We start from the raw sequence: 12737 nt of genomic DNA on the forward strand, positions 1-12737 counted from the left end.
GCTGCTCAAGGTGTTTTCACCACAGAAGAAAGAGAAAGAATTCAGGGGGAGACACGGAAGCTGGCCCCGGGTGAAGATGGCAGACCTGCCACGAATCCACAGACCATTGATCAGACCTTCCCCCTTGAATGGCCACCCTGGGACTACAATGAGGCTAAAGGTAGGGAGCGTCTCCAGGTCTACCGCCAGACTCTGATGGCCGGTCTCCTTATGGCGGCGCGAAAGCCGACCAATTTGGCCAAGGTAGGAGATGTTCGTCAGGGGCTGGAGGAGAGCCCGGCAGCATACTTAGAGAGGATCATGGAGGTCTTCCGGCAGTACACCCCCATAGATCCCACTATGGAAGGCAGCAAGCCACTGTTATGATGGCGTTTGTTAATCAGGCAGCCCCAGACATCAGGCGCAAGGTGCAGAGAATAGATAGATTAGGCAAGAAGACTCTGCAGGACCTGTTAGAAGTGGCAGAAAAGGTCTATAACAATAGAGAAACGCCAAAAGAGAGGTTAGAGAGGATCGGGATAGAAGATAGGAAATTCCAAGCTGGAGAGGCGCGTAAAGCAAACAAAGAAATGGCAAAAATCCTGCTAGCCACCACGAGAGGGGGGCAGACAGGGTCAGAGGAGAGGAGAAGGCCCCAGCGAGAGAGGCTAGGCAAGGATCAATGTGCTAATTGCAAGGAGCATGGGCACTGGGCCCGAGAATGCCCCAAAAAGAAAGGGGGGCGAAGACTTAGAGGTCCTGAAAAAGTCATGGTTGCAGGACAGGTGACAGATGAATAGGAAAGACGGGGTTCAGTCCCCCTCCCCGAACCTAGGGTAACTTTGCAAGTAGAGGGGAACCCAGTCAGCTTCCTCATAAATACAGGAGCTAAACTATATCGGTGGACCACACGGCGGAGATTAAATTTGGGTTCAGGACAAGTGAGTCACGCCTTTATGGTCATCCCTGAGTGCCCCACACCGCTACTGGGAAGAGACATCCTTACCAAGCTTAAGGCTATCAACAGCCCCAGGTCACTCAGATCTTGACCCTGACACAGGCAAATAAATATAGACTGTACCAGCCCATAAAGAGCAGAGAAAAAGGCATGGAACAATGGCTCTGTAAATTTCCCATGGCGTGGGCCAAGACAGGGGGCACAGGATGGGCAAAACACCGGCCGCCTCTTTACGTTGAGTTAAAACCCGGAGCCGAGCCAGCCCGAGTCAGACAGTACCCCATGTCCCAGGAAGCCAGAGTGGGAATTACGCCCCACATTCAGAGACTCCTGGACAGTGGGATTCTCCGGAAATGCCAGTCGGCCTGGAACACCCCCCTGTTGCCGGTGAAGAAACCGGGGTATAAGGACTAAAAGGCTCGACCTCTGTATAAAGGGTGTAAGGCGGGGAGAGCATGAGAGTGGACTGTGCAAATGGAAGACGCTTTTCAAGCCCTGAGGGCAGCCATGCTAAAAGCCCCGGCCCTAGCACTCCCTGACAAAAGAGTTTCACCTGTTCATAGACGAGAAGAGGGGAATAGCTAAGGGCGTACTCACACAGGCCCTAGGGCCCTGGAAAAGGCCAGTGGCATACTTGTAAAAAAAAAAAAAAAAATTAGATCCGGTGGCGGCGGGGGTGGCCTGCGTGCCTGCGAATAATCGCAGCCACAGCCCTGTTGGTCAAGGACGCTGACAAGCTTACTTTGGGGCAGAGACTGTTAACCACCACGCCACACGCTTTAGGAGTTCTAAAGCAGCCGCTAGGGTGATAGATCACAAATGCAAGGCTGACCCATTACCAAGGGCTCCTGCTTGATGCACCCCGAGTTGAGTTCCAAACCCCCACTGTCCTAAACCCCGCAATGCTTCTACCAAACCCCGATTCTGCCGCGCCTGAACACGACTGCCTCGAGATCTTGGCTGAGACCCAGATGGCTCGGCAGGAACTGCAGGACCGCCCCCTTCCGAGCAGCGACCTAACTTGGTTCACGGACGGGAGCAGTTTCGTCCGCGATGGACACAGGTATGCGGGGGCGGCCATAGTCTATGATCAAGGCAAACTTGTCTGGGCGGCATGCCTTCCACAGGGAACATCTGCCCAAAAGGCAGAATTGATCGCACTGACAGAAGCTCTTAGTCGGGCCCGAGGGAAGAGGCTGACAGTATATACTGACAGCTGCTATGCTTTTGGTACTGTGCACATACATGGAGCCCTCTACAGAGAAAGGGGGTTCATCACAGCAGAAGGGAAGGAGATTAAGCACAAGCCCGAAATACTCCACTTGCTAGAAGCTGTCTTGCTGCCAAAGGCAGTGGCGGTAGTCCACACCCCTAGACATCAGGGTGGAGACTCACTGGAGGCACGGGGCAATCGAAGGGCAGATGCCGAGGCTAAAAGAGCAGCAAAAGGCGCTGCGCCACCCCACATTCTGCATATAAGCCTACCACCCCTGGGCATGGGACAGATACCTCCTCTGCCAGACTACTCCAGCGCAGATGAAGCCTGGGCTACAAAACAGCTAAATGTGCAAAAAGACGAAGAACGCCGCCTGATAGTGCCAGAGACTTTGGGACGTCACCTGTTAACGCACCTACACCAGACCACACATTTAAGAAAGAGAAAAATGCTACAACTATTAAACACCGCCCAGCTTAGGTTCATGTCGCAGGGACGAGTGGCGAGCGACATCGACCGGGACTGCCAAGCCTGTCAAGTCATGCATCCGGGGAGGGCCAAAGGGACCCACGCAGGTACGAGGGAAAGGGGGAGGCAGCCAGGGCTGTTCTGGGAAGTAGATTTTACAGAAGTAAAGCCTGGAAAATATGGGACCAGTATCTGCTAGTTATGGTGGATGCGTTCTCCGGGTGGGTAGAGGCTTTCCCCACTAAGAGAGAGACTGCTCTAACGGTAGCCAAGAAAATATTAGAAAAAAAAATAGTTCCTAGGTATGGACTGCTAGAAGGAATAGGATCAGATAATGGACCTGCTTTTGTCAGCCAAGTTAGTCAGGGACTGGCCCAGGCTCTGGGACCAATTGGAAACTGCATTGTGCCTATAACCCCCAGAGCTCAGGGCAGGTGGAGAGAATGAACAGAACAATAAAGGAGACTCTGACTAAATTGGCCCTAGAGACTGGCGGGGACTGGGTGACCCTCCTTCCCTTCGCCCTGTTCTGAGCCCGGAACACCCCCTATCATTTAGGTTTAACCCCCTTTGAAATCATGTATGGCACTCCTCCGCCCGTGGTCCCCAGGGTGAGCCCCGAGGCTCTCCCAAAACACCCCAAACACGTGTTGCAAGCCGTACAAGCTCTGCAGCGCGTTCACAGCCGAGTGTGGCCGGCCCTCCGCGCCATATACCAGGCCACAGGGCTGGGGGCGGGTAGTGCTGAACATTCTTATCACCCACACCAGTCGGGGGACTGGATGTGGGTAAAAAGACATAACAGCAAAACCCTCGAGCCTAAATGGAAGGGCCCCTTTCAAGTTATCCTTGTTACTCCCACTGCCCTCAAGGTGGATGGAATATCAACCTGGATACACCACTCCCACGTGAGGTCGGCTAGCAAGAGCGACCAAGAGCAGTGCCAGAGCCAGTGGAAGGCAACGGTGGATCCGGAGAACCCCCTAAAGACCAGGCTGACCCGAGTGACACCAGCATAGATGAACTTAGTGACTCCAGTCCTCTTTGGAGTACTGGTCATACTAGTTGGAGTCGGACTTGGGACTGTAGCACCTAGAGGTTGGACTCCGTCGCAGAGATGCATGCTAGGCTTGTTTTATATCTTTTATGTGGGTGCTTTGGGGTTACTTTGCTTGTGGCCAGGAGTGTGGCAACCGTGATAAATAGCAATCCCCACCAACCTCATAACCTCACATGAGAGATTGCCAATCAAGAGACTCATAAAGTCTAGAATGTGACTTCAGGGGTAGGCCCCGTAAACGGATGGTGGCCAGACCTTATGTTTAACCTAGAAGAAATAAGCCCCATCAGCGTGAGTGAGCCCCCAGGGGCGCCCGGCCCTCGGCCAAGTGGGATTGTGTCACCACAGGCAGTAGGGCCCAACCAGATGCTGCACCCACGGCCGGCCACGGTGCACCCCAAACCAGTGATAAAGTTAGGGACAAACTCACTCACCCTAGGGAGCCCCATAAGCACGGTGCCTAAGTAAAACTTAGAGATCCTCTGTGAAAGATGTTGACAGCTGCATACGAAGCAGTGAGAATGGCCGTCAATTTCAACCTCTCCACAGAAGCCTCCCCTAGGTCATGTCAATGGGACCGTAAAGGCCCTGGTCTCACTTTTCAGTCAGTTCTTGGCAAGGGGACCTGCCTGGGAACAGTGCCACTCAGCCATGCACAGCTCTGTGCCGGGGGTAACAGTAATAAATCAAACAGGAAAAAAAAAAATGGGTCATTCCCGGGCCAAGTGGATGGTGGATTTGCTCCAAAACCAGTTTAACCCCTTGCCTTAGCCTATCAGTTTTTAATAAATCTAAAAATACTGTGTTATGGTGTTAGTGTTCCCTAAAATAATATACCATACAGTAGAGACCATATACACCAGCAGGGCAGGCCAAGGGGTCACTAACCTAATTTTCCAAAAAAAAAAGAGAACCCCTTGCAGCCATTACCCTGGCCACACTTTTTGGCTTGGGGGCAATAGGAGCAGGGACTGGTATCTCCTCCCTAGCGATGCAACAGAGAGGGTTCAGCACCTTGAGAGCAGCCATTAATAAAGACATTGCAAAAATAGAAGAGTCTATCTCCCATCTAGAAAAGTCTCTGACCTCCCTGTCCGAAGTAGTACTACAAAATCGGAGGGGGCTATATCTAGTGTTCCTTCAACAGGGGGGACTATGTGCTGCCCTCCAAGAAGAGTGCTGTTTCTATGCAGACCACACAGGAGTCGTCAGGGAATCTATGGCTAAAGTTAGAAAAGAGCTTGCCTGCCACAAGCGGGAAAACGAGCTGCAGGCAGGTTGGTTTAAATCTTGGTTTAACAGCTCCCCTTGGCTAACTACCCTTATCTCAACGCTATTAGGACCACTAGTAATTCTGCTCTTAGTCTTTACATTCGGACCCTGCATATTAAACAAGATAATAACCTTTGTAAAAGAAAGGGTTAATACAGTACAGCTTTTAGTGTTGCAGCCGCAGTATCAAAAGCTCTAGTCAGGTAGCACAGACTTGAAACCTTTAGAAGACCCAAGAGACGAGCAAGAGTGCTCGACCAGCTTCTAAAGAAAGGGGGGAATGTGAGGGGTCGAGACATTGCACACCTGCAAGGCCCACACCCCAGTGAAGCCGGAACTAACATCCGGCTTCTGGAAACTGTTGCTTGCTTGCCATGGAAACCGTTGCTTGCTTGCTTGATTGCGCCAACTTTGCATTGTTCGGACCCCTGTATAGTGGGGCTGTCAGCCAACCAATCATGTTAAAGGTCAATGCATGATCCACGCGTGATCAGCCACTGCATAGCATATGCACCATAGGGATAAAAGGCACGCTGCAACCCCAGTCGGGGTCCTTGCCTGCAAGAGTGACCACTGTGTTGGTGCTCTGGGGCTTGGACCCTGGCTAGCCAGAAAATAAACCTCCTCTTGTGTAATTACATCCTCGATGTCTCTGCTTTTCTGTCCGGTGGGGCTGTGGAAGGTCTGTCCCTAACATTATGACCCTGCCCTGGTCGCCCCACAATGCAGGGGACACGGAGAGCTGCATTAGGGAACCACCCAGACGACTCCCACTGGACCACAGATGCCCCAGAGGATGAGACGGGGCGCCCGTGGTTCCTGCTGCAGCCCAACCCCGCTCTAAGCCACAGGGGACTGAGGGCCGAGCCGGCCTAATGGGTCCTTTGTCTGCAGACTCCGGGTCTGGCGGGAAGCCGGGGTCCTGCCACACCCAGTTCCATGGGGTTCCAAACTCCCTAGCACAGACGGCCACGCACACTCACCATTTTGTGACTTCTGTGGTGCCCTGGGATCCTTCTGGCAGACGTTTCAGAACCCGCAGGTCATAGGCAAACTAAGGCTGAGGGTCACCTGAGTTAACCTGAGTTTCCCAAAGCAAAGAAGAAGGAGCACTGAAAACAAGTGCATCATGGAGGACCGGAATATGACAAAGGCATGGCCAGGTCCCGGAAGTCCCGCCCTCCCAATGCATGCCTGATTGGACAGTTCCAGTCCCAGGATTTCTAATTGGTTTGGGCTCTAGGCCACACCCCTTAGAGCCCTGACTGACATATAATGGGATCCCACCTACTAATGGCGGCAACCAGGGCTTTCTCTCTGCACTGGGACCTGGGGCCACCTAAAGGAAATTTGCATTAAACCTTGTATACAGGTTATATTCAAGCTGGGCATGGTGGCTCATGCCTATAATCCTAGCACTCTGGGAGGCCAAGTGGGAGGATTAGAAAGAAATTAGCCAAACAAGTAAAAAAAAAAAATCAGCCGTGCATGAAGGTGCATGCCAGGAGTCCCACCTGCTCAGGAGGCTGAGGCAGGAAGATCCTTTGAGTCCAGGAGTTTGAGGTTGCTGTGAGCTAGGCTGACGCCAGGGCACTCTACCCTGGGGACACTCTAGCCCCGTGACAGAGCAAGACTTTTTCTAAAAAGAAAATTATTATATCCACTTAAAAATAATTTATATCATATTCAAAATTGGAAATTGTATGATGACAAACATTTTAAAATGTAAGATTCAGTAAAAGTTGTATTTTTTTATATTTTAACTTTTCTTACACATTCTGGTAGGTTTGGGAATTTTCTGCTGTCCTGGTCTGTTTGTCTGCTTTCATTAACCCCACACTGCTATAACTGTAAGGCTGGTGGCCGGTCCCCTCCCTTCCCTAGATCAAAAAAGAAAAGGTTCATGAGACCAGACCCGGCAAGGACAAAACTGCCAGGCCCTGCTGAGAGGAACCACACCCAGATGTCCGCCTAGATAAGAACATTTTCGCTCTTGGATTCCACAAATACCTCCAGCCCCTCCTAAAATCCCAAGCTCTTCCTGCCAAAAGTCCCTAGCCAGGCCCAAAGGATATAAAAGGCCTCAGCCCCTTCAAAGGGTGGCAACTTCTGGGGTCCCCCTCTCTTGGGGCCCCAGAACCTCATCCAAGAGTGTATAATAAAGCCACGTGGTTTGGCTCCCATTCTTTCTCTCTCTGTGTCTGTCTTTTCTTTTCGCCACCACCGAAAAACCTTACATTAACTATAGAACATTTTAACGTGTTTTAATATCTTATTGGAGCAGAACACCTCATTGTGTGTTTTCCTCAGGAATTTTGACTATCCTTACACATTTGTTCTTCCATGTGCAATTTGCAAAATCATTGCTAGCTTTATGAAAACTGGCAGAATTTATTATGAAATCTAATACAATGTTGAAGATAGCTTAAGGTTAAAGGACCTTTTTATATTATTGATTTTGTTTCTATTTAAAAACAAGACATAACTCTCCATTTCTTTAAGTCTGTTTATATATTTCAGGAATGCTTTATTATTTTGTTTATATAGACTGTGCATTTCCCATTATATTTGTTACAGAGTAATTGTATTTTTATTTTTAAAATTTATTTTACATTATACTCTTTCATTCCACCCTCACACTGTACTGATGAGTTATTGTGAATTATACACAGGCTACTGTCTGGCTTCCCGCTGCTGGCCTCATCCCCTGTTGGGAGCTGTCCCGAACATGGGAGAGTTAAAAGTGCGGTTGCTGCCCGGAACACTGGGGTCCTTGAGACACAGCACCTGGCGCCTTGACTCATAGCTCTGACATTCTTGTCCTTTCTTCTAGCTCACAGAGGGTGCTAGAGATAACAGTAGCAGTTATAGAAGGTCACTGAAATAATCCTGTGCACACAGCCCTCGTAGCTTATAGCCCCCCTAGGCCCTGCACACTCCTTTCTCAGATTTGTTAATTACGCTTGGGTGCTCTTTCCTTGAACTGTCTGAGTGATCATAGTTGAGTATTTGTAGCTTTTTTGATATCAGAAAAAAGTTAAGTTGTAGATTAGAAAACTGCTTAAGCGAGGGAAAGGACTATCAAAGTGACGTAAGGTTAAAAGAAACAAGAACTGTTTTGTTTTCTGATTTAATGAAGACATGCACCACCTGTTCCTTTGCATTTTGCTTCTCCTTTGTTCTTATCTGTATAAATACAGCAACTGAAATAAACGAGGTGCGGCAGTCAGCAAGGACTCTGTCCTCCGGTCCCCATCTTTTTGTTGTCTCTTCATTTCTCAGCATCGCCCCCTAACTCCAGGTGCCACACGGCTCCGGCAATCCCCTGCTGGGCAGGGCAGGGAGGGCACTAGTTAACTAGGTAACAAAGTATGCATCCGGGTGTTAATACAACCAGCACTAGAAGCCTGTGGGAGGCAGGGCTGCAAGAGCAGGAATCATAGCAGCAGTGGGTTACCTATGCCCCACATCCTCCAGGAAACCATTGTGCCAGCCCCAAGCTGGCACTGCAGGGCAGGACCCATGGCACCTACAGCGACCTCTGCTTTCACTGGTGGCCACAACCCCACAGGTGCCACAGTATGGAGAGAACTCTGCTGTGTGCTGGTGTGCCCTTTGCTGAGAGTTAGAGGAAGGAAATAAAAGAGAATGAAAAAGAATGTAGCTTGGAGGAGGGGTCCTGAATGGCCAGGCCTGCAGTGGGGGGTGTCTGTATGCTGGCCACAGTGCCACTATGTATACTGGGATGGATAAGCAGAGGGTGCCTGTGGGACTGTCCTCTGTGGAACAGCCCTGTCAGGTCAGAGGGGTTTGTGCAACCATGGGGAACACTAAGCGCTGGTCGCAGGGGGCCTGCCAAACTCCTTCCCAGTGTGTATTTCCCTCACCCCCAGTCATCCCTGGCTCCCTGCCTGGAGCCTCCATATCCGCCTCAACCTTGCTCATAACTTCCTCCAGGAAGTTCACCAGCACTTGGTGAAAGGTGAAGCCACTACCTGTGAGAGTACCCGAAAGTGCCCAGTTTGTGTATCTCATTAAGCTGGGCTGCCACAGGGAAAATCTCAAGAGGAAGTGGACCTGGAGAAGAGCAAAGGAGAGCAACCTGGATGGATTTGTTTGCCCAGGACAGGAGCCTAGGGGGCATGAGGAGTAGGAACTAAAATAAAATTTTAAGGGTGCTCCCCACAGGCTAACCAAATGGACACCTCTTGGCCAAGAGGATAACCTACACCTCAGTTACAAGCCATGAGAAGGGAGGTCAGAGGTGTCTTGTCATGGTCCTCTCCCTTCTTAGAGATATCTCTTGTAAATCATTATGAGGACTAAGTCTATGTAAGACAAACCTGCAGATCCTCTAATTACACAACAAATAGGTACTACTCTGTTTAGCAGACTTTCTTTATTTAACTTAAAACATTCCAGGGATTTAGACAAAGCTTCATTTCTTTAACCAATTACAAGTCAAAGAGTCTTTAAACAAACCTATAAGCTGTAACCACCTCCCACTTTGAGATGTCTTACTTTTTCATACAAACAAACATATGTCTTCTACATATTGATTTATAATTTACCTTCAATCCCTGTCTCCCTGAAAAGTATAAAACAAAACTTTAACCCAACCATGGCAAGTACACTTGCTCAAGGCTTCTTGGGCATTGCTTGGGTCATAGTCCTCAAATTTGGCTCAGAATAAACCTCTTTAAATTATTTGACAGAATTTTGCTTCTTTTCCATTGACACCAGGCACCAAGCTGCAGGCCAGCCCTTCAACTTCACTATCCTGGAATCCCTGGATCAGATTTAGGAGACATTCCAGTTCCTGCAGTTGCAGTATCACCACCTTCAAATGGAATGTGAGAAACCGGTAAGTGAAAAGACAGAAATTGGGAGGCACGATGTGATGTATTATGAAATGTCATATGGATTAAACACTGAAATGCACAAACAGGCTGAAATCACCAAGAAATTGAATGTGACATGTACACAAATCATCCCATCTCTGTCTCAGGAACATCAACAACAGGTGACCCGGCCCTCAGGCCTGCCAAACTAGTGACCATGGCAGAGTTGAATGTCATCCTTGTGCAACAGCAGTCGCAATGTCAGTGTGTGTCACAGTACCACAGACCACCAATACCCCTAATGTCTCAGGCTTAGGGACCTCTTCCTCCAGAAAACCTGCCCATCTAGGGCAGTCTCCACCTTCTAGCACTGTCTAGTGCTCTGAGTGGGCGGTCTCACTTGACATTAAAGGATTACAAGAAGCACCACTATGCAGAGCACCACAAAGATAGAGTGTTGAGCACAAATAATGCCCTCTTGGGCCCAGACAGTCTAAAAGGCACAGATAAATGCAAAAATTTACCTGAGTTTTCTGACTAATTCAAGAAAATGAAGGTTAATGATAAAGACTCCAGCTTTCACCAGTGATGGTGACAAAAAAATGTGACAATAGGCCGGGCCCGGTGGCTCATGCCTGTAATCCTAGCTCTCTGGGAGGCCGAGGCGGGCGGATTGCTCAAGGTCAGGAGTTCGAAACCAGCCTGAGCAAGAGCGAGACCCCGTCTCTACTATAAATAGAAAGAAATTAATTGGCCTATAAATATACATATAAAATTAGCCGGGCATGGTGGCGCATGCCTGTAGTCCCAGCTACTTGGGAGGCTGAGGCAGAAGGATTGCTTGAGCCCAGGAGATTGAGGTTGCTGTGAGCTAGGCTGATGTCACGGCACTCACTCTAGCCTGGGCAACAAGCGAGACTCTGTCTCAAAAAAAAAAAAAAAATGTGACAACTAATTGTGGATGTGTCTTTTGAGGACCGTTCTCAAAAACAATCACTGTCCATTCAGATTTGGAAAATCAAACTAACAAAAATTGTAAGCCAAAGAAAGATGCTTGTAGCAGCCCAGCCTCATGTCCACCTTGGGAAGTTCCGCTTCTTTGAAATCCAAAGAAAGGAGCTTGCATGAAAAAGCCAGCAAGCCTGTTCTTTAATACAGCACACCAACACCTTAAAGCAATGTGCCAATGCTGGGCATCAATGCCACTCCAGGAGTTGGTCCAGGCCACAACATGCCTCCAGTTAGGGACCACCTCATTAACCAAATGGCAGCTTGTTTGAGAACATGCCTGGAAATGACCAGCTCTGAACACTGCTATATTTGGGATGGTCCCCAAAACTAGTAAGAACAGCAAGCTGACCAGAACAAGTGCCACTTACAAAAGGCTGCACATCATGTTTCCCCAGATAAGTGTGGTGGCTGCAGGAATGACCTAAGTATGCTTCCCAATGAGTGGGGTTTGATCCTCTACCTCACATGAGAGTACCTGTCCTGCCTCCAAACTTAGTAAGAATCCCTAGGTGGAAACCTGCATATTCCTTCTACATTACTGCAATGTTTCTGATGCAACCTGTTCCCTTTAACCTCATGTCCTCATTGGAACTTGAATCCCTCAGAATGCTCACCAGATCACCATCCTCAACCAGGATGAACATCCACAACCCCACGAGACATGTGTACATGAGTAGGAAGGGTTGCATCAAGATCTGGGACATCAATCCCCTGGCAATAAGAGTTCTGTTTCTCAGCTTGACTGTCTAAATAAAGATATTTATATCCATTTCTATAATTGCTACCTGATTGTGGCACTCTGGTAGTGAGGGAGAGGCCAGTACTTTGCCCATTTGAGACCTGGCAGGTCAGACCTCATGCATCAAAGCAGAACTGACGTCCTCAGCTGCTACCTGCTATCCCCTGGCCATCAGCCTGAATTCCAAGGTCTGCTTCTCATGCTGTAATGTCCCAGATCTGCACAACCAGACACTAATGAGACAGTTCCAGGGCCACATAGATACAGTCAGGTGTATTGACATTTGTAATGATGGCACCAAGTTCTGGGGAACAGTTTGGACAGCACTGTCAGATCCTGGGAATTGTGTGAGGATGACAGCTGCAGCAGAATGACTACAACTCCCAGATCTTCTCCCTGGGATACTGCCCCATTAGGGAGTGGCTGGCTGTGGGCATGGAGAACAGCAATATGGAGATGTTGCTAGTATAATATGGAGATGGTCCTCTCATTTTCAGAGACATGGGACCCCACCCACAGCCATCTTTGACTCTTTTGTAAGGGAAACAAAAGAGTCCCTTATCTCTTGTAAGGGAAACCCTAGACCTCAGGCCCCTCATGAGAATTATAAGATGTGTGAGACCCAGGGATCTGTCAGTCATCTCTAGCTACAGTCCTCAGAATCTCCCATACTTTGGGTGGGGCAGGAGTTTCTTTTTTCAGATCCCTAATTCATTATTTTTTTAGTTGTTCCTGGTGTTTGTCATCCTGATAAGAATCAGAGAGATGCCTCCTTACACAGAGGAGGCCATGAACTTCATCTGATGTCTACTGTGTCTGCTTTCTGAATAGAACTGAGACTCAGGGACTGTCATCTGTTTTGTTCATTAAATTATGCCAAGTATCTATAAAAGTGCCTGTACAAAACACCTGGCTAATAAATGAACCCAAACCAGAACCTTCCCAAATATCTATCTAAGCCTGGAGACACTCTTGTGGTACCCTGGGACCACTGTTCTGTCTGTCAAGAGTAAAGACTAGCTAAAAGGACACCCAAATATTCTTTAACAATGGGAAACCATGTTTGCTTTCTATGTTCTTTTCTATTATCTAGAGAAATATGGGCCATTGAAGCATGAGGCAGAAAGCTTCTTCAGTGAAGGAGGAGAGGAAAAATAATAAATATGAACAACTACAACACACCCCACAGCTTT

At 48.7% G+C, this 12737-nt stretch overlaps 1 protein-coding gene and 2 pseudogenes across 1 annotated transcript; all 3 read left to right on the forward strand.

Moving 5' to 3' along the window:
- Positions 1-1746: 1746 nt before the first annotated feature.
- LOC109730246 (uncharacterized) lies at positions 1747-5591 on the forward strand. Its single transcript, XM_075999742.1, has 2 exons — positions 1747-2728; positions 3494-5591. The coding sequence occupies exons 1-2, from the start codon at positions 1840-1842 to the stop codon at positions 3541-3543; spliced, it is 939 nt and encodes a 312-aa protein (XP_075855857.1). The 5' UTR covers positions 1747-1839; the 3' UTR covers positions 3544-5591.
- On the forward strand, positions 4673-10383 carry LOC142866380 (transducin-like enhancer protein 1; annotated as a pseudogene).
- Positions 10384-11119: 736 nt separating this feature from the next.
- Positions 11120-12015, forward strand: LOC142866381 (transducin-like enhancer protein 1; annotated as a pseudogene).
- The last annotated feature ends 722 nt before the right edge of the window (positions 12016-12737 follow it).

The sequence above is a fragment of the Microcebus murinus genome, unplaced genomic scaffold, assembly GCF_040939455.1.
Source record: "Microcebus murinus isolate Inina unplaced genomic scaffold, M.murinus_Inina_mat1.0 scaf004_hap2_Mmur4.0, whole genome shotgun sequence".
Lineage (NCBI taxonomy): Eukaryota > Metazoa > Chordata > Mammalia > Primates > Cheirogaleidae > Microcebus > Microcebus murinus.